Genomic DNA, 23278 nt, shown 5'->3' on the forward strand with positions numbered 1-23278 from the left:
CTTGTGTAAATAGCGAATGTTACGTTATGTGAATAAATTTTATGTTTTTGTTATTAGTTCTTTTTAAATATATTCGATAAAAATTCAAATAATGAAATGGAAAGTTTTAATAATATCATCTTGTTATTGATTATATTCGAAGGTGGTTTTAATTTGTATTTTCTTTACTTGAATGTATAACTGAAATAGGTACTAAGTAAAAATTTATGTATTTAGGAAGGTTCTGCGAGCTGGATATTGATGAATGTGCGTTGATGCCGAAAATATGCAATAACGGAGTTTGTGTTAATCTTCCTGGCTCTTATCAGTGCTATTGCAAACCGGGTGAGTTTGATTTTATTTACAAATTATCAAAATTGTGGTTTCTATTGACTTAATTAATAATATTAATAAGTTTTAAATTTCTTGTATGAGAAAATTAACATTATTATAGTGAATGTTATTTGAGATTTTCTTTTTCCTTATTTTAGATCTTTAGACTTGTCAAAATGAAGCTCTTTGCACTTACTCAAAAAAAAACTTAATTCTCCACGTCCTCTCATATTGTAGCAATGTAATTTAAAAACTAATTAATGTTAAAATACTACAAGATAAAAAAAAAACGTTTTTTTGGTACAACTTTTGGATATAATATATAAAAAACTGTATAAACCTTAGTAGGTTTATACAGTTATGTCAATTTAAATATATACGATAATTTGGTCTATATAAACCATGTGTCTGATCTGACCAAAATATATATTTTTTTATTTGTCAAAATTAAAATATGCCATAAATAAGATTTAAATGCAATAACAATTATGATTTTGATTTTAGGATATACGGGCGATAGCTGCGAGCAGGATATCGATGAATGTTTATCTTCACCCTGTAAGAACGGCGGTACATGTCAGAATTTAGAAAATAATTACGAGTGCACCTGCGTGGAGGGGTACGAAGGTATGTATTTATGAGATTTACTAACATTTAATAGCATTTTTATTCAGAGCTTCATAACTGTCCGTGTATTTGAATGTTATGTTAGTTATTTATTGTTGGTATTTCCATCAGGCAAGGATTGCTCCATCAATATCAACGAGTGCGCGACCAACCCCTGCGCGTCCGGCTCCACGTGCGTGGACGGCATCGCCAGCTACAAGTGCGTGTGTCAGGACGGACTCACCGGCCCGCACTGCGAGATCGACATCGACGACTGCGAGGTACTTGAACCATTCGCTTGTTTCATACTAACAGATACAGTTTATTATAATACGTTGTACGGATAAAACATAGTAGATCCAAATAATATTTACCGTCAAAAAACTATCCTTGTCTTATTGTTTTTTTTCCATCATAAATGAAGTCAGCTGCTCCTAATCACCTAGTATTTACCTCGGTATTAATATTTATAAAGGATTGGATGGCAGTTGGACACAACAATACTATTAGCTAATGACGTAATGTCCGTGTATAACTTTATGAAGTAGTAATTTTCACAGTAAGACCAATAATCGAATGTCCACAGTCGAGCCCGTGCGAGCACGGCGGGCGCTGCGTGGACGGGCTGAACGGCTACACGTGCGAGTGTAGCGGCACCGGCTACTCGGGCGACGACTGCGAGCTCAACATCGACGAGTGCGCGCCGCGACCCTGCCGCAACGGCGGCACCTGCCTCGACGACGTCAACGACTACCACTGCTCCTGCTACCCCGGCTTCACCGGTCAGTCGCTCGCACCGGCCGCGCCGGCCGCCCCGCCCGCCCGTGGCCGCCCGTAACGCGCTCTGTGTGCAGGCAAGAACTGCGAGACGGACGTGGACGAGTGCGAGGCCGCGCCCTGCAAGCACTCCGGCGTGTGCCTGCAGCGCAGCGACCGCAGCCTGTACCGCGCGCGCGACGCGCCCCCCCCGCCCGCGCTGCCCGCGCCGCTGCCCGACGTCTTCTACCAGCCCTTCTCGCTCGACACCGCCAGCGGGTGAGAGCCAGCCCGCGACCGTGTCACGTGTCCGCGTCCCGTGGTCCCCTGTGTCACGCGGTGTCTATTTCCGTCGTCAGCTACGAGTGCGTGTGCGTGGCCGGCACGACGGGCCCGCGCTGCGAGATCAACATCGACGAGTGCGCGTCCTCGCCCTGCAAGCACGGCAAGTGCGTGGACGCCGTGGGCGGCTACAGCTGCGACTGCGCCGCCGGCTACGAGGGGCAGCACTGCGAGCTGGAGATCAACGAGTGTCTCCGGTACGAGTCGCGCCTCCCCCGCCGCCAAACCGCGAGTTGAGGACTGACGATGCGTGTGCGTGCAGGTACACGCCGTGCCAGCACGGGCGCTGCTACGACGGGCGCGCCTCGTACTATTGCTCGTGTGAGGCGGGCTGGGGCGGCCAGAACTGCTCCGTGGTGCTGACGGGCTGCCGCGACTCCCCGTGTCGGCACCACGGCACGTGCATGCCCTGGCTCGTGCGCGAGACCGAGCACCGCTTCAACTGCTCCTGCACGCCCGGACACTACGGCACCACCTGCGAGAAGGTTTGATAAAACCTACCATAAAGAACCAGTTATACTCTAGTTTTTCAAAGAGGTAGAGTGTACGTATCAGTGGTCCCGCATTGATTGTGACTCGACGTCGTCCTTCTAGATAACGACGATGTCTCTGGAGAAGAGCAGCTACGCGGAGGTGAATACGTCCCGCGAGGAGGGCTACGACATCTCGTTCCGCTTCAAAACGACGCTAGGCAACGGCCTGCTCGCTATGGGCCGGGGGCTTACCTACTTCTTTCTGGAGCTGTCCAACGGTCATCTAAATCTACACTCGTCGCTGCTCAACAAGTGGGAGGGAGTCTTTATCGGTTCCAACCTCAATGACAGCAACTGGCAGAAGGTATAAGAAGATGTTGGTTCATTCGTTTAGTTTGAGTTGATTCTTTGATAACGTTGAAACAGTAACCGTAGCTTTCATAAATATATGACAGCTACGGTTATAAATATCTTATTTTATTAATGGTGTTTGTAGGTTTTCGTAACGATAAACTCGTCGCACCTAGTGCTGGCGGCCAACGAGGAGCAAACTATCTACCCGATCAGTCAGAACGAGGCGTTCAACGCGTCCGTCACGTCGTTCCCCTCCACTCGGCTGGGCACGGCGGGCTCCTCCTACGCCACGCTCACGCACGGACCCAACTTCTTCGTAGGCTGCTTCCAGGACGTCGTCGTTAACGGACAGTGGGTCAGTGGAAAAACGATGGAATATCTTGCTTCATTGTTTGCTTTTTATATTTAATATTACACCTCAATCGCACATGGTTTACGTCTTTCAATACTCATATCGTATATATCGGTACAATATTTCGTTTGATGCATACGATCTATCGCAGGTCCTGCCCGAGGACTCGAACTCGAGTTTGGCCGAGAGCCAGACGGAGCGGGCCGGGCCCGACGAGGCGGACGGCGCGGCCGACGAGGGCTCGGGCGAGGCGGGCGAGGCGGGCGAGGCGGGCGAGGCGGGCGAGGCGGACGAGGCGGAGCGGGCGGCGGCGCGCGCCGTGCTGCACCGCGTGCTGGCCTCGTGCCCGCGCACGCCGCAGTGCGCGCCCAACCCCTGCCTGTCGGGCGGCGCCTGCGAGGACCACTGGACGTCGTTCCGCTGCACGTGTCCGCGCCCGCACCTGGGCGACACCTGCCAGTACAGTGCGTATGCGGGTGGGGGCGGGGGCGCTGTGCTCGGCGGCGTAGTGACGTAGTGCCCTTGCAGACTACACGGCGGCCACGTTCGGCCACGAGGGGGCGCGCGCGCGCTCGCGGGTGGCGGTGGCCGTGTCGGACGCCGCGCGCCGCGCCGTGCACGCCGCGCTCGACATCTCCATGTTCATCCGCACGCGCAAGCCGACCGGACAGATCTTCTACCTCGGCTCGCTGCCCAGGTAGGCGCCGCGCCGGCTCCCGGCCCGGCTCCCGGCCCGGCTCCCGGCCCGGCGGTCCGCTCGCGCGCTACACCGTCGTCTCGTGTCGCAGGTACGGCCAGACGGAGGAGACGCTGGTGGGTGCCTCGCTCAAGGGGGGCGAGCTGCTCGTCCACCTGCGTTTCAATCAGACGCCCGAGGACTACACCGTTGGCGGGACCAGGCTCGACAATGGACATCTGCATCTCATCGAGGTGACTGATCGCCCTCTCCCGACCCACGCTCGAGGGATATCGTATCGCTGCATTAAAAACTTCGATTAAGTTTATCTATGTAGTGTCGAGCCATAAAGTACTGTATCTTTCGCAGGTTGTCCGAAATTCGACTTTGATCCAAGTGAAACTGAACGGTACGGAATACTTCCGCAAGTCCATCTCCGCGGCTAAACAGCTGGATGCGCAGGTGAGATCATAACGATATAACGTTTTTATAAATGATAATACATTGTAGATTTAATTGTCTCACTTTAATTACATAAACACAGGTGCTATACCTGGGCGGACCGCCTCCTCCGCCCTCCCCGCCCCAGCCGTCGCCGCCGCTCGCGGAGGGCCCCGCCCCCGCGCCGACCGCCCCGCCGGCGCCCGCCCTGCCGGAGCCCGACGACGCCGACTACTTCAAGGGAGTCATACAAGACGTGCAGGTAACGAGCTCGACGAACATAAAACGCTAACTGCTCGTATCGGTTGTCCGTGTAATTGAAGTATTTCGCTCGTCGCAGGTATCGAACGGCGTGAACGTGACGGTGGTGGAGTTCTTCCCGCTGCAGGCGGCCGGGCTGCGTGTGCCGGAGCCCTTCGGCGATGTGTCACTGGACCCGGCCGGCGTGCTGCGCGGGGTGGTGTCGGACGACGTCTGCGCCTCCCGCCCCTGTCTGCACAACGCCACGTGCGCGCTCACCTGGAACGACTACACGTACGTGGCGGGCTGTGGTCGCGGCCGCTCCCGTGCTCGAATATTAACGAGTCCTCGTCTCTAGGTGCACGTGCCCGCGCGGCTACAAGGGCAAACAGTGCGCCGAGGTCGAGTTCTGCCAGCTGCAGGGCTGTCCGCTTAACTCGCACTGCCGGAACCTCGACCGCGGGTAACACGAACGATCCGACGGACACGTTCACGACGATAACATTAAACTAGTTAAATATATGTAATGCAAAACGTGCGCGATCAGGTACGAGTGCGTGTCCAACGCGACGTTCGACGGAGTGAACACGACGCTGAGCTACCGCCTGCGCGAGCCGCGCGCCGCGCTGGCCGCCGAGCCGCTGCGCCTCGAGCCGCCCAGCTCGCTCACCATCACCTACAGGTGGGGCCCGCGACCTCGGCACGCAATCCGGCCCGTACGAACGGCGTCTCATGCATTCTGTCCGGCAGGAGCAAGGTGGGCGGGACGCTGTTCCGCGCGGAGGGCGCCGACTCCGGCAGCGTGTTCAGCGTGGGGCTGTACAAGGGGCAGGTGGGCGTGCAGTGGCGCCTGGGGGGGCTGCCGGCCCAGCGCCGCATGCGCGCGCGCCGCCCGCACCACGCCTGGGTCACGCTGCGCCTCGCGCTGGCCGACGGCCGCCTCACCGGTACCGCTCGACACCCGCTCGACACCCGCTCGACACCCGCTCGACACCCGCTCGAGAGATTCTTATGATAAATCATCGACTCTAACTTTATAAAAATAATCTAACAAACTAAAGACAAGCGTCGTCTGGCCGTCGATAGGTTCGTTCGTGGACGCAGACGGCCACGAGGAGGTGGGGCTGTCGGACACCATCGACGTCGCTGCGTGGCAGCAGCTGGTCACCGAGGGACTCATCACCCTGGGCGGTGTACGCGCTGGCTCCCCCCCGACCACCGCGCGCCCCGCATCCGCCGGCCCCTCCACCATGACCGTCGTTAGTAACTTACATGATGCTTCGGGGTCCTATATTTTTTTAAATGAAAACAGTTGGGCAGCGGTTTGATATTCGATAGGTGACTGAGAATTGCGAGTAAAACTTTATATAGAAAGATATGACGTATAGAGAAAGAAATTTATATTCCGACGCCACGGAAGTGGAGCAAAAGAGAAAGAAAATATATAACGTAATCTTATCTTACTTAAGCAGATGGAGAACTCTACGGATCCTAGTGTGTTTGAGTATTCGGAAGGAGACGAGTTCATAGACGACAACCTGGCCGGAGAATATTTCAAGGTAGTGTATATCATATGTGCGGTGCAATAAACGTCACAGGCTTAATGTGACCGCCGTATGTTGTTACGTCGCTCGTCCGCAGGGCTGCCTGGGCGCCGTGCACGTGGGGGCGCTGCTGCTGCCCTTCTTCACGGAGGAGCAGCTGTTCGTGGGCTCGGCCGCCGCCCTGCTCGCCGCGCAGCCGCACTACGCGCTGCTGTGAGTGCCCTGTGGAAATAAATGAGTTTATTTAGTTGTTGACGATGTCAATTCTATTAAAATGAATTTGTCGATCGACTGTTTGGTATATAATACATATATTTATATCTATAAACATCAGTTCTGGTTCCCCGTGGGGCGCGTCGAGCGGCGTGGGCTGCGTGCTGTGCGTGGAGGCGCAGTGCGTGCGCGGCGCGTGCGCCGACGTGCGCAACTCGTACGCGTGCGCGTGTCCGCCCGGGTACACCGGCGACTACTGCCAGACCGATATCGACGAATGCGAAAACAACCAGTGCCAGAACGGCGCCACCTGCAGGGACGACGTCGCCAAGTACGTCTGCGAGTGCGCCGAAGGGTTCGACGGGGAATTGTGAGTGCCGATCGTAATCGAAGATTCCCTCGGGTCCCGTCCCGACGTCTGCGAATATTGACCCGGCGACGTCCTCCTCCTCGACAAATTTCAGCTGCGAGCACGACATCGACGAGTGCGAGTCGGCCCCGTGCGCCAACGGCGGCACGTGCGTGGACCTGGCGGGCGGCTACCGCTGCTCGTGCGGCGCCGAGTGGCGCGGGCCGCGCTGCCGGCAGCCGCGCACGCGCACGTGCGCGCACGAGCCCTGCGCGCCCGCGCCGCGCGCGCGGTGCCGCGACGTGCCCGACGCCGCGCACGGCAACAACTACACGTGCGACTGCGCCGACGGCTACCGGGGCGTGCACTGCGAGCTCGCCTTCTGCGAGGTGGAGCCCTGCCTGCACGGCCGCTGCGACGTCGACGCCGTCGTGAGTACCGGAGCGCGCGGGAGGTGGTCGTTCTCTCGACTCGTTCGCGGAGTAACGGTGTGTCGTCCGCGCAGCCGCCGGCGTGCGCGTGCGAGGCGGGCTGGTGGGGCCGCGCGTGCGGCGAGGAGCGCGACGAGTGCGCGGGCGCGGCGGCGTGCCTGCACGGCGGGCGCTGCGAGCCGCGCCGCCGCCCGCCCGTCTGCGACTGCCCGCCCGGTACGGATTTCTTTATTTATTTATTTCTACTCGTGATCGGCGGCGTTGAGGAAAAGGTGGTGCGGTTGTAGCTTATTACTAAAGTAGTGGGCTTACAATGTTGTAATACGAATCTCGAGAAAAAGAAATTAAAAGTTAAGACACTATGAGTATTAATATTTACAGTAAAAATAACATTCTTGCTTAATTCAATTCGTTAATTAATGCGAGACGTTTGGCGGTAGATTGACACTGCCGGCGTAAATGACCCCGTCGTCCCGGCCGAGGTATTGGTTCACCGATTTGAACACTTATACGAGCTGTGTAGAATGAAAATCTATTATCACAACACGGTAACGATTGTTAAACTTTATGCAGATAACACTTTTGATGTTTGTTGATACGAGAGGTGTTTACTTACGAGGACAGAGGGTACTTATGGTATAAAACTAAAGTTTTTATTTAACGGATTATTTTTACAATTTACTAACTTGTTTAGTTAGACGTTTCTATAAACGTTATTTATTCACCTACTAGTCAAGTCGTTACGCAGTACACACGTTACGCAGTACACACGTTACGCAGTACACACGTTTCAGTGTTCGTTTTTGTCACTCTTAAATAGAGTAGTAATTAAATTTTTGAAAATAAATATATTTTTCGTCCAGACATCACATACTGCTTTAATAAAATAAAATCTAAAATGAATACTTGTGATAGATTTAGTCAAAATAAGTAAATGAGATTACGGTCTCCATATATTAGTGAGTATTACATTATAACAAAACGTTGGGATATCGTATAGGACGTCATGTAGTAAAATAGTAAAGATGTGTCGGTTTTTTTAATAAATTCAAATTGCATAAAAAAAAACCAAAACTAAAATGTAATCTGTCATACATTCGGTGTTAACGTGTGGAGGTGACTTTTATATAAAACGTAACGATGTTTCTGCTCCGCTGTTCGGCTCTTATCAGTCCGCAAACGCGCCATCGACAACAATCTAATACTGAAGATAATCACTGATAACGTTACAACGATTCTCAAACTTTATTAATGTATTAAATAATTTATTTTATTTTATTTAATACATTAATAAAGTAATTCAATTTAAAAATTTGCATCTTGTTAAAAATACATGCAAATAATCATATAAAATTGTACACTGTATAAATTTATTATTATTAATAATTCAGAATATTATATGAATTGAATTATTAGAAGTGATAAAATTCACTGAATTAAAACATAACTACCGCGGTGACGCAACGCGTGAGTAATTCTGTCGAGAGTAGCTCATCAATTGAATTAATGTGACGCGCGCGGCCTTACGCGACATTGATAACGACGCGCCGAGGAAACTTAGCAAACAATTACACTTTGTGAATCACTGGCCGCGCCCGAGGTCACCGTCGGCGGCGCGCGAGCAGTGTTCTCGTTTAACTTGTCCGGCTAAAGCGACGGAAAATGTGAAGTGCGGACATCGCGCCGGGAACGCCTAGTGGGAATATGTGCTCGGACGGGCCGCTCGGTGACGTGCTCGCCATGCGCCCGCGGACCGACACGTGGATAGTGCTGCTCGTGGTCGCCGCGTGTGTGCCGGGTACCGCCTTTGTGTTGGAAACACGAAAAATATTTTTGTTCTTCAATATTTGTTATGATGAAAATTTATAGAATTGGTTCTTTATCTACTTCTGAAGTAATAGTAACGATAGATATAATACTAAAACTATTGCTAATAGCGTATTGTATAATGGCAAACGTTTACTGTTCGCACCTCCTTCGCTATAAACTTTTTATTTTTCATCAGACAGAAATGATATCGATACCTCGACGGAGACTCTCGTCTCCTCCATTCGATAATTTCCAGCTCGGGTTTCCGATACGTAATATGACTTGCGTCAGAATCATTGTCATGTTATCATTGTATCGTTTTCACGGTCAAAAGATAAAAAATAATTCTTTTTACAGCAGTTACAGGAAATATAAAAAATAGTTACTCAATAAAGTTCTAAGGACACGAACTCGTCGCTCCACAGAATGGCGCGGCGCGCGCTGCGAGGAGGACGTGGACGAGTGCGCCGAGCGCCGCGTGAGCTGCGGGCCCGGCCGCTGCCGCAACCTGCCCGGCGGGTACACGTGCGTGTCGCCGCCGCCCGACCGGACCACCCCGCACCCCCCGCACGCCCCGCACCCGGCGCTGACCGCTCGCTGTCCCGCAGGTGTGAGTGCGCCGCCGGCTACTGCGGCGACGAGTGCGCGCTGCTCGACCCCTGCTACGCGACCGGCGCGGCCGGCGCGGCCGAGGCGGGCGAGGCGGGCGAGGCGGGCGAGGCTCCGCGCGGGCCCTGCCTGCACGGGCGCTGCGAGCAGGCCTGCGCCGCGAACGTGGACTACGTGTGTCACTGCGAGGACGGCTGGGCCGGCAAGAACTGCTCGCAGGCGGCCGTGGCGGGCGAGGCCGGCGCGAGCGGCGGGCAGGCCACGCGCGTGGCGCTGGGCGTGGGCGGCGCGCTGGCGGCGCTGCTGCTGGGCGGGGCGGCGCTGGCGGCGCTGGCGGCGCAGGCCCGGCGCAAGCGCGCCACGCGGGGCACGTACTCGCCGTCGGGGCAGGAGTACTGCAACCCGCGCGCGGAGATGATCACGCACGCGCTCAAGCCGCCGCCGGAGGAGCGCCTCATATAGCGCGCGGGATGTTACAAATGTTTCGACGCGCTATTGCGACTTGTATTATCACTGAGATTAGACAGAGTTTTATCGTCGATGTTATGAACGATTGTAACCCTCAAAAGTATATTGAAAATTTTATAATCATAAAATCATAATCAAAAAGTATTGTAAAAAACTTAGGTGTGACAAATATTAAGTTACGATCGGTACTTTTATCCGAATTGTAATCATTATAAAATATAATATTCGCGAGCGATGACTGCGACAGCCGCGGACGAGCGGACGAGTGTCTGCGACTGTCGCGAGTCGCACGCCGCACGCAGTGTGCAGTGCGCAGTAGTGTCGCGAGTGACCTCCGTCGAACGCTAGCTGTAAGGTGTACTTTTGCTTTAATTGAATATCGTCGTATGGTGCGCATCGCCACCGCCACTCGCCGCTCGGCATCGCGTGCGCCTTCTTACCTAGTAAATATTGTAAATAGCCTTACTGCGACACCGAGTGGCGGTCGGTCCGTTCGGCCGAGGTGTGCTCGCGCTCTGGTATGTGTATTATATCAACTTAGAGTAAGTGAAACGAAAAGCGTGCAAGATTCTAAATTACTTATAGTGAAGGCGTCCTCGACCGCCAGCGACCCCGCGCCCGCCTGCGACCCCTCGCCTCCCCCTGCACACACCCCCCCCCCCCTCCCCGTCCCCCTCCGAGTGTGTCGCACGTTGCCGGTGCGCCGCCGTTGGAGACCGTAGACGTTTCCGTAGCGAGCGTTAGCCGCAGACGCGACGGCGCGCGTGGGCGGCGGCGAGGCGTCCGTGCCTTAAACACAAGTCTGTATATTGAGGATTTTATTGTCGTGTAACTCGAACACTGGAGCTCGAAGCGGAGCTCGACTAGACCTAAGTACGAGTAGTGTAAGTGTACAGAGTAGTTCAGTCCGAGGCGAATGTACTTAAATGTTTAAAATTACCAATACCAGTATTACCTGGATTGTATCATGTGTTGCTCAACTTCCGACATTCCAACTCGCCCTGTAATATTATGTATTTATAGTTTCGTCGACGTTCGTCACGCGTGGCCGTGTCTATGTCGTCTGAGATACTTATTTATATTGTGATATTTCGTAACTGCGGTCTGCTCCTCGGGTCCGGGACTGAGGATCAATTTTATAAGATTTTCTAGTGACGATGATTGTATGTTAACATGTACATAGTGAGCACACCTTTTGGTGGCAGTAGGCTAAGTAGTATTTATTTTTTAAACTATCCAAATAATTATATTTTTAGTTTACACTGTAGATAATACTTTTACATCTTTAAACTTACTTTTCTTTTACTATTATAAAAATGAATTTTGTTTTATATTCTAATAATTTGAAAGCGTTTTTGATTTAGCAGCTGTTAGAATGCTCACTGCAATGTTACCGTCCACAGTTAAGCATAGTGTGAGATATTTTGTGTTTTATGGCACCGTTCTATTGGCGTGTATCGTGTACTCATTACTTAACTTCGTCACATGATTGCAATAAAAATATTCTTTACAATAAACCTGATGTATTATTTTTATTAATTATATTAATTCATATTTTTAATCTAGTTACGTGCTAGATAGGTGTCCGATAAGAAATATCAAACGTTGTCACAATGTTATTTAATTTATGATAGACTAGCTGTGCCCGCGGGTTCACCTTCGTGTAATTTAAAGACTAATATTAATAATAACATTATAATATTTCAGTATATATATTGATTAGTTTTATTTTCGTGCGATATTAATATTTATTGGTTTTTACCGGATCTAGATAGGGTAACGTACAAAAGGGCCACGAGAAAAACAGCATTGCTTAATTTCGGACATAGTTGAATGTCTTTCCCTGTGCTTTATTTGAGTACTTTTAAAATTAAAGCGTAAATCTGTTTTTTTAAATAAGTACTTATCATCAACTAACCGCACTCTTGCCACCACACCACGCGGTTACGATTTGTACAGTAACTTTGCTTGTCGAGCTAACCGACTAAGTATAAATTTAACAAAACTATGATAAAAATATATGTATATGCGGTAGCGAAGCGAAATACCTTTATAAAAATGGCTGCAAATAATGAATTATTTTAGAACAAATTCGATTACCATACAAAAGGGTATAGTGAGAACCTTAAAAGATAGAAATATATCTACGCGTGGGCGCGTTAATCGATGTATGCCAGCATAAGCTGAACCCTATTTAATAAGATTGATCATATAGATCAAAGCTCAACTTACATCTAAGCCTCTCAAACTGTCCATTTTTTAACTTTGTTTTGTTATATATAAACTTTCAATCATCATCATTTTACAGACTATCATTTATATGTAGCTAAAGAGTCGGCCAATTCAACTGAACAGTTATTTTATAGCATTTTTATCTAAAAGAATGATCGACGTAATTATTTAAATTTACATAACTTGATATAAAACAAACACTATATTTTAAGTGCAGTTAGGCACAATAATTATTGAAAACCCCACCCGAATCCGTTGAGCCGTTTTTAAGATTAGCGTGCACAAACGCAGAAACAAAAATTCTAACAAATATTGTTTTGAGTTCTATTGCCTTGATAAAAACCTCCGGTATTAGTTTTATTCAAAGATCTTCCATGTACAGACAGCGATCAATAACATTTTTAATATATGTATAGATTTATTACCCTTAAAATAATTACAAGTACAGTATTGTGAAGCGCTGCCGCAGCCAATTCATGCGTAATACTTGTGTTCACCCAGATACACTCCCCTCTACTCAAACAAGTTTCTCGTCTAAAACGTCCAAATTTATTTTTTACTGTAGGCTGGCAGGGGAAGTGTATTTTTCTTAATCGATAGTTAATAAGCAGACCATGTATGTCAATAATCTTTAATAGTAGTCCGCCACATGACATAACATGACATGACAATGGAACTTTCAGGAAACAGGATTGAAAAAAACGTTACCAAAAATAATACACAAAAATAGTTCTAAACACTTCCTTTATTCAAATACTGTACAGGCTGTATTACAAGACAATATGATACAATAACAAGGCGCGTGCGCCGTCAAACTTTATGCGCAATTTATTAATTACAATACGTCGGCGTCACGTTCGACGAACCAAATAAAAAGCATTAGTTCCTCGAAGGTAACGCCGGCCCAGCTACGATTAACGGCAAGCCACGCTTAAGCTTTACATAAAGGAATGACTTAGATAAACCTCTCCGCACGGTCGAATGCCGACCTCGCTAACGTTTCTCCGCCCGTGTGGACAAGCCGTTTGGCACTTCATTGGATATTTACAACAATTACTTTATAAAACGGAAAACTGGAGGGATTCGGAAGTATACAGTTTCAACATGGAGGGGCCGATCTCGGTAATAACAATAATATATCAATAAAATTATTAGTAAACATTCAAAATTACAAAAACGCAAAGAATACGATTTCGCCGTCAGGTATACTTCGCCTAGCACCAGTTACGTGAGCACTTCATCGCGATTAAATAAATAAATAGATAAAACATGTGCGGATTCATTTAAATATTAAATAGGGTACAAGGGACACGAGACGCACACGTCAGACTAGCGGTCGGCGAAACGAAAGACGAGAATATGGAGCGATACACTACGGCACCGGGAGCACGTCGTCACGGGGGGGGGGGGGCACATAGGAACATTCGGTCGTCGTGTCGGTCGTCATGTATTACAAAAGAATCCTACTTACGATATAAAATAAAATAAAAAAACAATATATAAATCATACGAAACCGCTCCGATCGCACGAACACAACCGTCCGGAGGCTCCTCCGACGAGTCACACGTCGCAGATCAAATACATTATGGCATAATCTATTACACAATATCCAAAACAATAAATACGCATCGCGTCGTGCACCGAGTCCGTCGAATCTCGTGTAATACTGTCGCCGCGAGCCCTAGCCGCCCGCGGCGCTCCGCCGCCGGCGTCAGGGCTCCCGCGCGGGCTCGCCGCCCTCGGCGATGGCCGGCGGCTACCTGCGGACACACGCAACACGCACGTCAGCACTGCGCGGGCGGGCCGGCCGGGCGCCCGCGCGGCGCGCACCTGTTGTCGTGCGGGTGCAGCACCACGCGCTGGTAGTCGCGCCGCGCCAGCTGCTGGCGCCGCCGCGAGCCCAGCTCCGCCGTGCCGTCGCGCGTGATGTACAGCTGCAGCCCCGACGCTGTGGACAGCCCAGCGTTACCGACACCGCATGCCGACGGCGGACGGGGGGGGGGGGTACTCACTCTCGGCGGCGTCGTCGACGGCGTGCTTCAGGTCGGTGGCGGCCAGCAGCTCGTCGATGAGCGAGTCCGGGTTCACGCGCGTGTTCTCCACGCGACAGGACACCACGTGCTGCGGACGAAGGACAGTCGTCAGTGTGGGAGGCGGTGGCGCTGGTGGCGCAGGCGGCGGGGCGGTCGCTACCTGGTCGTCGGCGGGCGGCGCGCGGGCTGCCAGCGCGAGTCTGGCGCGCTCCAGCGAGCCGCTCTCGGACGCGGACGCCGTCAGCGAGCCCGACGACGGGTTCCTGCGGACACACCGCTCCGGTCACGTTTCTAGCTTTTTTAATCGAGTATACTTCAGTTAGTTTAGTACTGGAATAGTTTCCGGGAGGGAGATGTCGGGGATGTGACTCCGTCCATAAAATAAATATAAAGTACCGACTCGGTAATATATGTTATTGAGATCTTAAATGACGTGGCCTTCTTAGATAGTCGCTATTTTATAATCTTAATATCTGTTCAGTTTTACATTTACTGTATTTAGGACGAGAACGACTTTAGAGTTTTTCCAATTCATGCAGGAAGCATCGAAACAGCACTTTCCGTAAGCCGCATGCATATTAAAGCAAAGAAAAGTTTATATTATAATTCATGCCATCCATACTCTTTACATATTCACAACAATGAACAACGAAGTAAATTCAACGAAATAACATTAACAACTACGGACTCTATCGAACGCTACGAATAATATCATTAAATTATATACACCAGCAAATAATCTGAAAAATAAAAAGCACACTACGACAGCGACACGAGACAACATCTACGAAACATTCACACGAGGCTCGGGCGGCGCCGACCGAGCCCGCGGGACCGTGGGGGTGCGCACAGCGCGGTGCTGGCGCGGCGCGGCAGCGAGCCCTCCCGCAGGGGGCCCTCTCGCAGGGGGCCCTCCCGCAGGGGGCCCTCCAGCAGCGCCCCGCACGCGCCGCACGTGCCGTCCGCTCCCGCTGTCGCTCCCGCGCCCGCTCCCGCCTCGCGCCTGCGCCACACGCACTCTTACTCCTTGACGCTCACAAACATTAAACATTTACGTTTTCATTCCCCTTGACCTCGTGGACGCGAAGGCGTGGAGCGACTCCGACGTCACGAGCGTATCGGTCGCTCTGCAATTCGAGAGTACGTTAGCACCGCGAACCTCGCGCAATACGTGACCCTTCGACGACACAGAATGACAAATTACGATCCGAACGCAGAGACCGAGAGAGATGAAAGAGGCGACAGAGAATTGTTAGCCCCACACCCGGTGAGTGTCGTTAGTGGATTAAGGGCATCGGCAAAGCGGGAAGCGTGGTGAGATGGTGAGCCGGTGAGCCGGTGAGCGGTGCGGGTCGGCGGGCGAGCACGCACTGACCTGGCGCGCTCGTGGAAGCTGCGGCGGCCCGCGAGCTCCTTGGGCGTGGACGTGTCGGCCAGCGCGCGGTTGGACAGGCTGCGGAAGCGGTGCCGCACGTCGATGTGCTCCAGCGAGCTGTCCGCCTCCGCCTCGGACGGGATGCAGTAGAACTCGTCCTCGACGCACCCCGACAGCCTGTTCGAGTTGGACACGAGCGAGTTCTTCCTGTGCGCGAGCGGCGTCAGGAAGGGGAAGTTCGTGAATAGCTCCTCGTTTTTCTTGCTCCTCTCGATCAGGGCGGGTATCGTGTTCAGCGACTTCTGTTTGAATATCTGGAAGTTCGCGAGCGGCTGCACCGCCGACACTATTATCGAGGCCGCCTTTTTCTTGCGGTCGAAGTAGGTCGGCATCGCGAACGAGTGCTCGTCGGCGATAGTGCTGTCGGGGGTCTTGTACTCCTCGCTGGAGGGGGAGCGGAGGGCGTGGCGAGGGATGACGTCGGGGGGGCCCGTGAGGGTGGCGTTGGGCGTGAGGTACGCGTCGGGGGTCGTGAGCGTGGTGTCGGGCGACAGGTAGAGATCGGAGGTCTCGTTCAGGACGGTTCTCTCGAGCAGCAGCTTGGCGAGCGTCCGGCCCGCGTGCTTGCAGCCCGTAGCGGGCACGTACAGTGTGGTGGTGGTGGTGGTGGTCCGCTCTAAGCGCACGCTGCGAGACATGCAGGGAAGAGGGGGGGGGCGGAGGTAAGGGGTGACGGGGAAAAAATAAAAAAAATATATAAATCAATATAGCGAGATGGAGGCTGCGGATGTTAGTGACGTGCTCGACACTCGTGTTAATGTGAAGCGGCGGGCGGGGGGCGGGGGGTGCGGCGGGCGCCAACACCGATAATACGATTCTATTTACAACCTGACGAACTTTACAACTCACAGTTCCCGGTAAACTTCGCAATGAAGGTGATAGAATATATGTTTTATTTTATAGATGGTATAAAGAATTTCTCTCCTGCCTTCGAAGTTACTCTATTTATGAAAGAAAAAATACAATGAATAATAAGTGTGTCGATGTCGCCGCCCCGACGCGGGCGGACGGCCACCCGCCGGCGCGAGGTGGTTACGTTCATACATCGATATGACGGTTGAAAATATTTATTATAATTGTTTTATTTATAAATAATTCCTTGTTAAATTCATGTTTTCGTGAGGTTGTTTCAAGTAAAATATAGGTTAAAGGTAAATACTGAATTATCATTGAGTATCTGCCGCGCGTTCTGCTCAGGTCCGAGTAGTAGACTATTGCCAGTCGATACACGAGCGTAACGCTTTTATATAGAACAAGAACACGAAATTCCCGCATGACGTCGACGCTGCGAAACGCAACGCAAAAAAAGCTTTTGTTTCCTTCCCTTCAAGCCTCAAAACCTCAATTTCTCGAAATCTCAACACTATGAATCAAAATAGTGCGCCATTTTGTTACATTGTACATTTTGTATATTTTCCCCCTATACCTCGCAAAAGTAAATTGGACCTCGAATAAACACTCGAACGTTGCTATGTTTTATTTTACAACCTTTACAACTTGATTTCGGATATTTTAAGATTTTAAAGATGTTTTGAAATAATGTTGATTTATAATAAATATAAATATGTTAGTTACCTCTGTAACTTGAATTTTTATTTATTTCACCTTCCTAACTCAGGATTGGTTAGAATTAATCTTAATCTTTACAATAAGAATCGAAATCCGATATAATATATCCAAGCTACTTTATCTTCCCTCAACTAAGGAAACTATTTCAACTTGATCTATAATTTGTAACTCAATATGTTATGTTCTATATTACAGGAGAAACTGCTGTACCGTTGCCGTATTGTCGATAGTTTGGAGAAGTTTTGACGTGTTCTTATAGTTGTGTGAGGGCGAAATATCCCATCCGTTTACCGGTCAAATTGATACGGGTCAGTAGTAGTATACGCTGGAGCGGTCGAGTTATAGCGAACAACCATATTTTACGTTGACCGATTACATAATTTAAAAAATTGTACGTTTTAATTAAGCTTAACAAAATTCCCAATTTATAAAAAAAAAACGAAAAAAATGTATATCGTAATAGTAGAAATCTACTACTACTTCCGGTCCATGTGTCTAACACCTAAATATAAAATATTTATCACAAAAGCCTCAGACATTGTGAATATTTTTACTTCGATTACGAGGCAAGGTAACCGCATCATACCCCATGGTGGGGTTACTTTTTCCTAAGCTACTCGTAGCTCGGTTTAGTTCGGGTGTCATTTTGTATAACTTTGGCCTTCCACCGACCCGATGTTACCCCTGACATACTATATATATTATTTAATAATCATTTTATACACTAGCAACGAGAGGTTCCTTCCTTTGAACGGTTCGAATTCGTTAACGACGTCATGTCCGACGATAGTCTCGCAGTCGGGAGCCATCGAGACGAGGTAGCGGTCAGCGTGACGAATGGCCAATATTACCTGTTATGGTGGGGTCTGGAGTCTCCGACGGAGTCGCCCTCCGAGCTCTGTCGCGAGTGCGCCGACGCCGCCGACACGGAGCTGCCGTAGCCGGACGCCTGGGGGGACACATCGCCACATTACACATCTGCTCGTCTGCAGCGTCGAGCCGCACACTCGACGCGACCGCACCGCCGGCGCGGCGACTGACCTTGCTGCTCATGTCGCCGGAGGTGTTGGAGGAGTTCCTGGAGTGCGTGTGCTGCTGCTGACACGCCGCGCAGCCCGCACTCTGCGCCGACACGGCCAGCCCTGGGCGGGGCGGGGCAATGTTACAACGGTGTTTATTAAGACCCTCCACACGGGGGGGGGGGGGTCACCTTACCGCTGTGGTCGGGCGGCGCGGGCGGCGCGTCGTCGGCGTCGGGCGCGGGCGGCTCGGCCGGCGGCGCCGTCGCCAGCGCGGCCGGCGCGCCCTCTGCGGGGTGAGCGTTACATTATATAGCTTATACGGTACAGTCGGGCTCCGAAAAATTCAATGGTATGCGTTCCAGTCGACGCGACGATCCTGTATATGCGCTCCAGGCGACATGGGTACCGACCGAAGTTCTTCTTCTTGGTGAGCGAGCCGAAGCCCGAGCTGGCGGTGGAGGAGGCGCAGTCGTCGTCGGCCGCCGCCGCGCTCTCCGAGCCGCTGTCGCCGCCCGTCTTCTCCGTGACCTCCTGCTTTCTCTCGGGACTGGAATGACATAACGAAGTATAAATATTAAATATCATTGCACATTTTAAAGTTGATTATAATATTGATGTGGAGTATGATAGAGCAAACTATATATTTCAATTCAGGAAAATTATTCCTTTTTTTTGTAATAGCGAAAAATGTAAAAAATATATTTAACACTGAAAACTTTATTACAGAGAAATGTAATTTAAAGTTATAATTTCGAGGAACCGATAAAATGTCGTTGAATTTGAAATAAATTGTTCACTGGCACACTGAAGGTACGTACACTTTGAAGAGTGGGTCCCCGGAGATCATATTCATTTTGATGCGTATCCGCAGCACCGAGTTGTCCTGCCGGCGGCGCGGGTCGTAGCCTTCGAGCAGGCAGCGCCGCGTGGTCTCACCGGCGCCCGCCAGCTCCGCCAGGTTTACATCGCAGAACCCTAGCTTCTGGTAAGACCGGCCACCTGGAAACATCAAAGATGAATTAAAGTCTGTGTCTAGCTTTATTTGGGAAAATCTTTTATCGAACCTTTACCTCCATCGTAAAATGAGTTATTGTTGTAAATAATAAAACGAAGCCGCAACTGAATAACAAAAAACATCATTTTTTTATACTGAATGAACGGATGTATATTTTCCGACCAATATTTATTATATTTTATATTTTCCAACACATAAAATTTTATTACCATCCATTTCTGTGGAGCTGGCGGGAACTTCATAAATACTATTTAAATATACTCCGAGAAAATGACTAACGATGCAAAAAACACCCGGAGGTTTACAATATTGACACGCTTCTTGGCAAACTTGACTCCTTCGACAATTCGTAACTTGGACACTCCCTGCTGAAAACTACCGACGATTTGTTAAAGTATATTATCGTCTTTCCAGGCGACCCACTAAGCCGTTGCCAACTCTCGCGGCCGTGAAGTAAGTGAACACATAAAGCTGACAAACTGTGCAACTTTCCTCCTTACAAAACTATTGTTGAGCGAGAAGTAAATATTTTCTTTTAAGTATAAATAAAAGAAGTGATACCTTTGCACTCTTTCCGAACGGAGACGCGTAGAAGCGCCGGTTCGAGCACGCCTGTGTTCGCGTTCGCGCACATCTTGCACACGAACGAAAAGTTCGCGTTCCACTGCACCGCGTGTTTGCGAACCTCCTCCCTGATAACCAAAAAAATTATTGATAATTATTTCATTAATTAAATATTTAAACATTATCCTGGTCGAACAAATTAATTTAACGCGACATACGTCCAAAGTCTAACACTATAACAGTTTTCGTCGGTCACCCTGTAACGAGTACATCATTTTATCCCTCGAATTGACTTATTTGCCTCATTAATTAGCAGTTAATTAAAGCACGATACATTATATTAACATTATATTTATATAGATTTCATCCTTTCTCATCGAAGATGTGACCGTTGTTCAACCATGTTTGAAAGTAAAGCAGTAAAGGTGTCATCACCGCGTCTGAGTGCCTCCGATTTAATCTCAAGACGACCGGGTCGATTTCGAGGAGTCGATGAACAAAACGATCGTCTTTAAAGTATCTCGACGACGCCGACGTCATCATTTCAATGATATATCTTCTATGTGTCACACAAGTGAAGCATGATATACAATAGACTACATAGTTAACATGGGTTACCATTCATTTTAGATATATTGATTTTTTATTAAACTACATTTTAGAAGCGATGTCGTTATAAGGGTAACATTTCAAGGTCGAAATTGTTTAAAATTTTTCTATATGCAATAATCGTGAAACGTCTCTGCTGCAAGTTTTAACTTTTGGCTCGCGACTTATTATTTTATCGATCGTTGATATTACTGCTTTACAATAATATTACTGGAAGCACTGCAGAGCTAGTTTAATTACGTACATCTAATAAGCAGAAATCTGTTTTATTATATCATAAAAATGCCCCGATCTATTAGCAAAAGCAATTAAATCAATTTGTTCCGAACTCAATATAGAATATATTTACATATGTAGTATGTATTAATATCAAATATTCAATACTATTTATTTGAGTTAAGTTTAAGCCGAGATGGCCCTGTGGTAAGAACGCGTGAATCTTAACCGATGATCGTGGGTTCAAACCCGGGCAAGCACCACTGAATTTTCATGTGCTTAATTTGTGATTATAATTCATCTCGTGCTTGACGGTGAAGGAAAACATCGTGAGGAAACCTGCATGTGTCTAATTTCACTGAAATTCTGCCACATGTGTATTCCACCAACCCGCATTGGAGCAGCGTGGTGGAATAAGCTTCAAACATTCTCCTCAAAAAGAGGTGCGGAGGCCTTTAGCCCAGCAGTGGGACATTCACAGGCTGTTACGGACGGATTACGGAAGTTTTTTCTGCAAAATTTATTACAACAATAGCGTTAAAATAAGCAATTGGAACGTAATGTTTGTATAAATAGAAAGTAAATGTTGCAATTTTGGCATTTAGCCTGAACTTTACGAGCATTTGAAGCACAATAGGGCCAACCAAGAGCTGGCCGAGAGCTGGCCGCAGGGTCAAGTGTTGCTCGTTCTTGGCCCGACGACGAAGTTAAATTATATTGGTTTTCAACTTGAACAATTATCTATAAAGCAGATTTGCCGAGAAGTAAGTAAGTTGTTTTGATTACAAGATGTCTTGTATTCCGTGGAAGTGAGTGTTACTACTACTTGGTGGCGCATTGGCGATGTGAGGAATGGTTACTAGGATTAACGCGACGTAACGAATTATGTCATTGGGTTGACCATTTACTATCAGCTGGCCCACCTGCTTGTATTATATAAAAATAGTAAAATAGTATTCCTCGGAATCGGGTATATCAATACTACGGGAATCGGAATCAATTATGATTACACCCTACACTGTCAGTACCTATCATTAGCTGTAATAACCTGTTCCCAGAAGTTAGTCATCGGGCAGCGAGTCAAAGGCGATCGGACATGCACTTCTCCGCCCACAGTATACATTTATATACTTTTTATCACTCGATGTCTATATATAATCAACACATACATGACACACGAACGTGTTTAATCGTGTGTATTTTTAAGAGAAATAAAATTATTATGTACTTTTACTAGTATATATTGTTATGTATTATATACGAGCAGTCGCTTTATTATTATATTATATATGCATATTAATATAATGCTACATAATAAAGTATGTCTCTTTAGTTTTATTGTCGCGTAGTGCTGTCGAGAAAGTTAGTGTTCATGAGAAAATAATTACGTTAGCAGTAAACGACATAGCGATTATTTCATATATAAAAAGACTATGTTCTATTATCTATTAACGATATCCGCTTCGCTAAGCATTTATTAAAATATTTGTATGAATAAACAAGTATCTCGGGCTAATCCTCCTCCAAAACATCTATGTATATCAATCCTGATTTGATGAAGTAAAAAGTATTCGAGCGGAAAAACTATACAATATCAGTAAGAAAACGTATATATTATGTACATTCACGAACTCGAATTGAATTCCTTCATTCATTTAATTATACATATATAATCAGAAAACAACATTACGAGTAGACATTAACGATGTCAAAAGTCCGTATTTATCTCGTCGCTAGCAAATAAGATGCATAGGTCCTTGTTTTAAATACCGACTGGGCTGAATGTTAAGGGTCTTTTTGTAAGAAATTCTAAGTTACAGGCTAAAGTGAAGAAGTTCGCAGTGTTTACGCTCCCGTGCCTTAGAAAGACCGTAAAGCCTTTGGTCTTGAGCTTTGAACTCTCTTCGGTCGAGTTGGATCGCCCTCTCGGCGTGTTATAAGAGGGAATTGAGAGAACATCTGTGTTTAAAAATTGTTGAAAAAACAAAACTGTTTCATAAAATGATCGACGTGTTAAAAGAAAAGTTATTATAACAACAGATAATAATAACAACTGTGGAGATTATGGGTTGAACCACTTAGTTACTCACTAAGAGCCATTAACTGGAAAGATCATAAAACACGTCCATTTCACCTGATTTGAAACCCATGTCATAAGTATTTCCAACGATAACGTAGCCTCAAACGCATTATCTTAATTTCCATTCTGTTAATTGATTAACAGTCCGCATTAATCTTAATCAACTTGTTAAGTAAATAGCGTTGATTAGTGCCACACAATTTCTTGGAAGATACTTTGATTAGTTCATATCTGTCGCCACTCGTGTGATATGTACCCACTATAAATATCCATCCACGTGTGGCTATTTTCATACGACACATGCAGGTCGCCTCACAATTATTTCATTTTCACAAACTGAACACATGAAAATTAATCGATGCTTACTAAAAGATCAATTTTCACGTTTCCAAATTCAAATTATTTAGGACCGTGCTGTAGCGCTGAAATATCTTTGTTAATCAAAGATGGTATCACTTAGAAGGTGCCCTCGTTTTAAATACCTAGTGTTCAAAGTTCATACGCTTAACTTTCCTAGTTTCCTGTAG

At 48.2% G+C, this 23278-nt stretch overlaps 2 protein-coding genes across 7 annotated transcripts in view; one reads left to right on the plus strand and one right to left on the minus strand.

The window, feature by feature from the left end:
• The window catches only part of LOC126777942 (protein crumbs), a 39486-nt gene extending 27994 nt beyond the window's left edge, over nucleotides 1–11492 (plus strand). Inside the window, exons 16-41 of one of the 2 annotated variants that reach the window (XM_050501262.1) lie at nucleotides 217–324; nucleotides 817–939; nucleotides 1051–1199; nucleotides 1505–1700; nucleotides 1773–1953; nucleotides 2034–2213; nucleotides 2279–2501; nucleotides 2611–2853; nucleotides 2986–3198; nucleotides 3347–3659; nucleotides 3724–3892; nucleotides 3984–4125; nucleotides 4241–4333; nucleotides 4416–4574; nucleotides 4653–4846; nucleotides 4911–5015; nucleotides 5100–5234; nucleotides 5303–5499; nucleotides 5639–5811; nucleotides 6022–6111; nucleotides 6194–6309; nucleotides 6431–6679; nucleotides 6774–7089; nucleotides 7164–7305; nucleotides 9324–9423; nucleotides 9507–11492. In XM_050501262.1, the coding sequence (XP_050357219.1) occupies nucleotides 217–324; nucleotides 817–939; nucleotides 1051–1199; nucleotides 1505–1700; nucleotides 1773–1953; nucleotides 2034–2213; nucleotides 2279–2501; nucleotides 2611–2853; nucleotides 2986–3198; nucleotides 3347–3659; nucleotides 3724–3892; nucleotides 3984–4125; nucleotides 4241–4333; nucleotides 4416–4574; nucleotides 4653–4846; nucleotides 4911–5015; nucleotides 5100–5234; nucleotides 5303–5499; nucleotides 5639–5811; nucleotides 6022–6111; nucleotides 6194–6309; nucleotides 6431–6679; nucleotides 6774–7089; nucleotides 7164–7305; nucleotides 9324–9423; nucleotides 9507–9969 (4772 nt within the window). In that variant the 3' untranslated portion in view covers nucleotides 9970–11492. The remainder of the gene's footprint in view (nucleotides 1–216; nucleotides 325–816; nucleotides 940–1050; nucleotides 1200–1504; nucleotides 1701–1772; nucleotides 1954–2033; nucleotides 2214–2278; nucleotides 2502–2610; nucleotides 2854–2985; nucleotides 3199–3346; nucleotides 3660–3723; nucleotides 3893–3983; nucleotides 4126–4240; nucleotides 4334–4415; nucleotides 4575–4652; nucleotides 4847–4910; nucleotides 5016–5099; nucleotides 5235–5302; nucleotides 5500–5638; nucleotides 5812–6021; nucleotides 6112–6193; nucleotides 6310–6430; nucleotides 6680–6773; nucleotides 7090–7163; nucleotides 7306–9323; nucleotides 9424–9506) is intronic. The other variant, XM_050501268.1, reaches the window with a different exon arrangement.
• Nucleotides 11493–12934: 1442 nt separating this feature from the next.
• LOC126778048 (protein FAM102A) overlaps nucleotides 12935–23278 on the minus strand; it is a 73525-nt gene continuing 63181 nt past the window's right edge. For 2 of the 5 annotated variants that reach the window (XM_050501406.1, XM_050501399.1), the window contains 10 exons: nucleotides 19844–19974; nucleotides 19086–19266; nucleotides 18678–18814; nucleotides 18461–18553; nucleotides 18287–18387; nucleotides 18097–18194; nucleotides 15617–16303; nucleotides 14221–14504; nucleotides 14039–14156; nucleotides 12935–13968 (listed from right to left, as the gene is read on the minus strand). In XM_050501406.1, the coding sequence (XP_050357363.1) occupies nucleotides 13965–13968; nucleotides 14039–14156; nucleotides 14221–14504; nucleotides 15617–16303; nucleotides 18097–18194; nucleotides 18287–18387; nucleotides 18461–18553; nucleotides 18678–18814; nucleotides 19086–19266; nucleotides 19844–19974 (1834 nt within the window). In that variant the 3' untranslated portion in view covers nucleotides 12935–13964. Of the gene's footprint in view, nucleotides 13969–14038; nucleotides 14157–14220; nucleotides 14505–15091; nucleotides 15245–15616; nucleotides 16304–16593; nucleotides 16618–18096; nucleotides 18195–18286; nucleotides 18388–18460; nucleotides 18554–18677; nucleotides 18815–19085; nucleotides 19267–19843; nucleotides 19975–23278 lie in introns of all 5 variants that reach the window. The other 3 variants (XM_050501413.1, XM_050501427.1, XM_050501417.1) reach the window with 3 other exon arrangements.

The sequence above is a fragment of the Nymphalis io genome, chromosome 2 (genome assembly GCF_905147045.1).
Source record: "Nymphalis io chromosome 2, ilAglIoxx1.1, whole genome shotgun sequence".
Taxonomy (NCBI): Eukaryota; Metazoa; Arthropoda; class Insecta; order Lepidoptera; family Nymphalidae; genus Nymphalis; species Nymphalis io.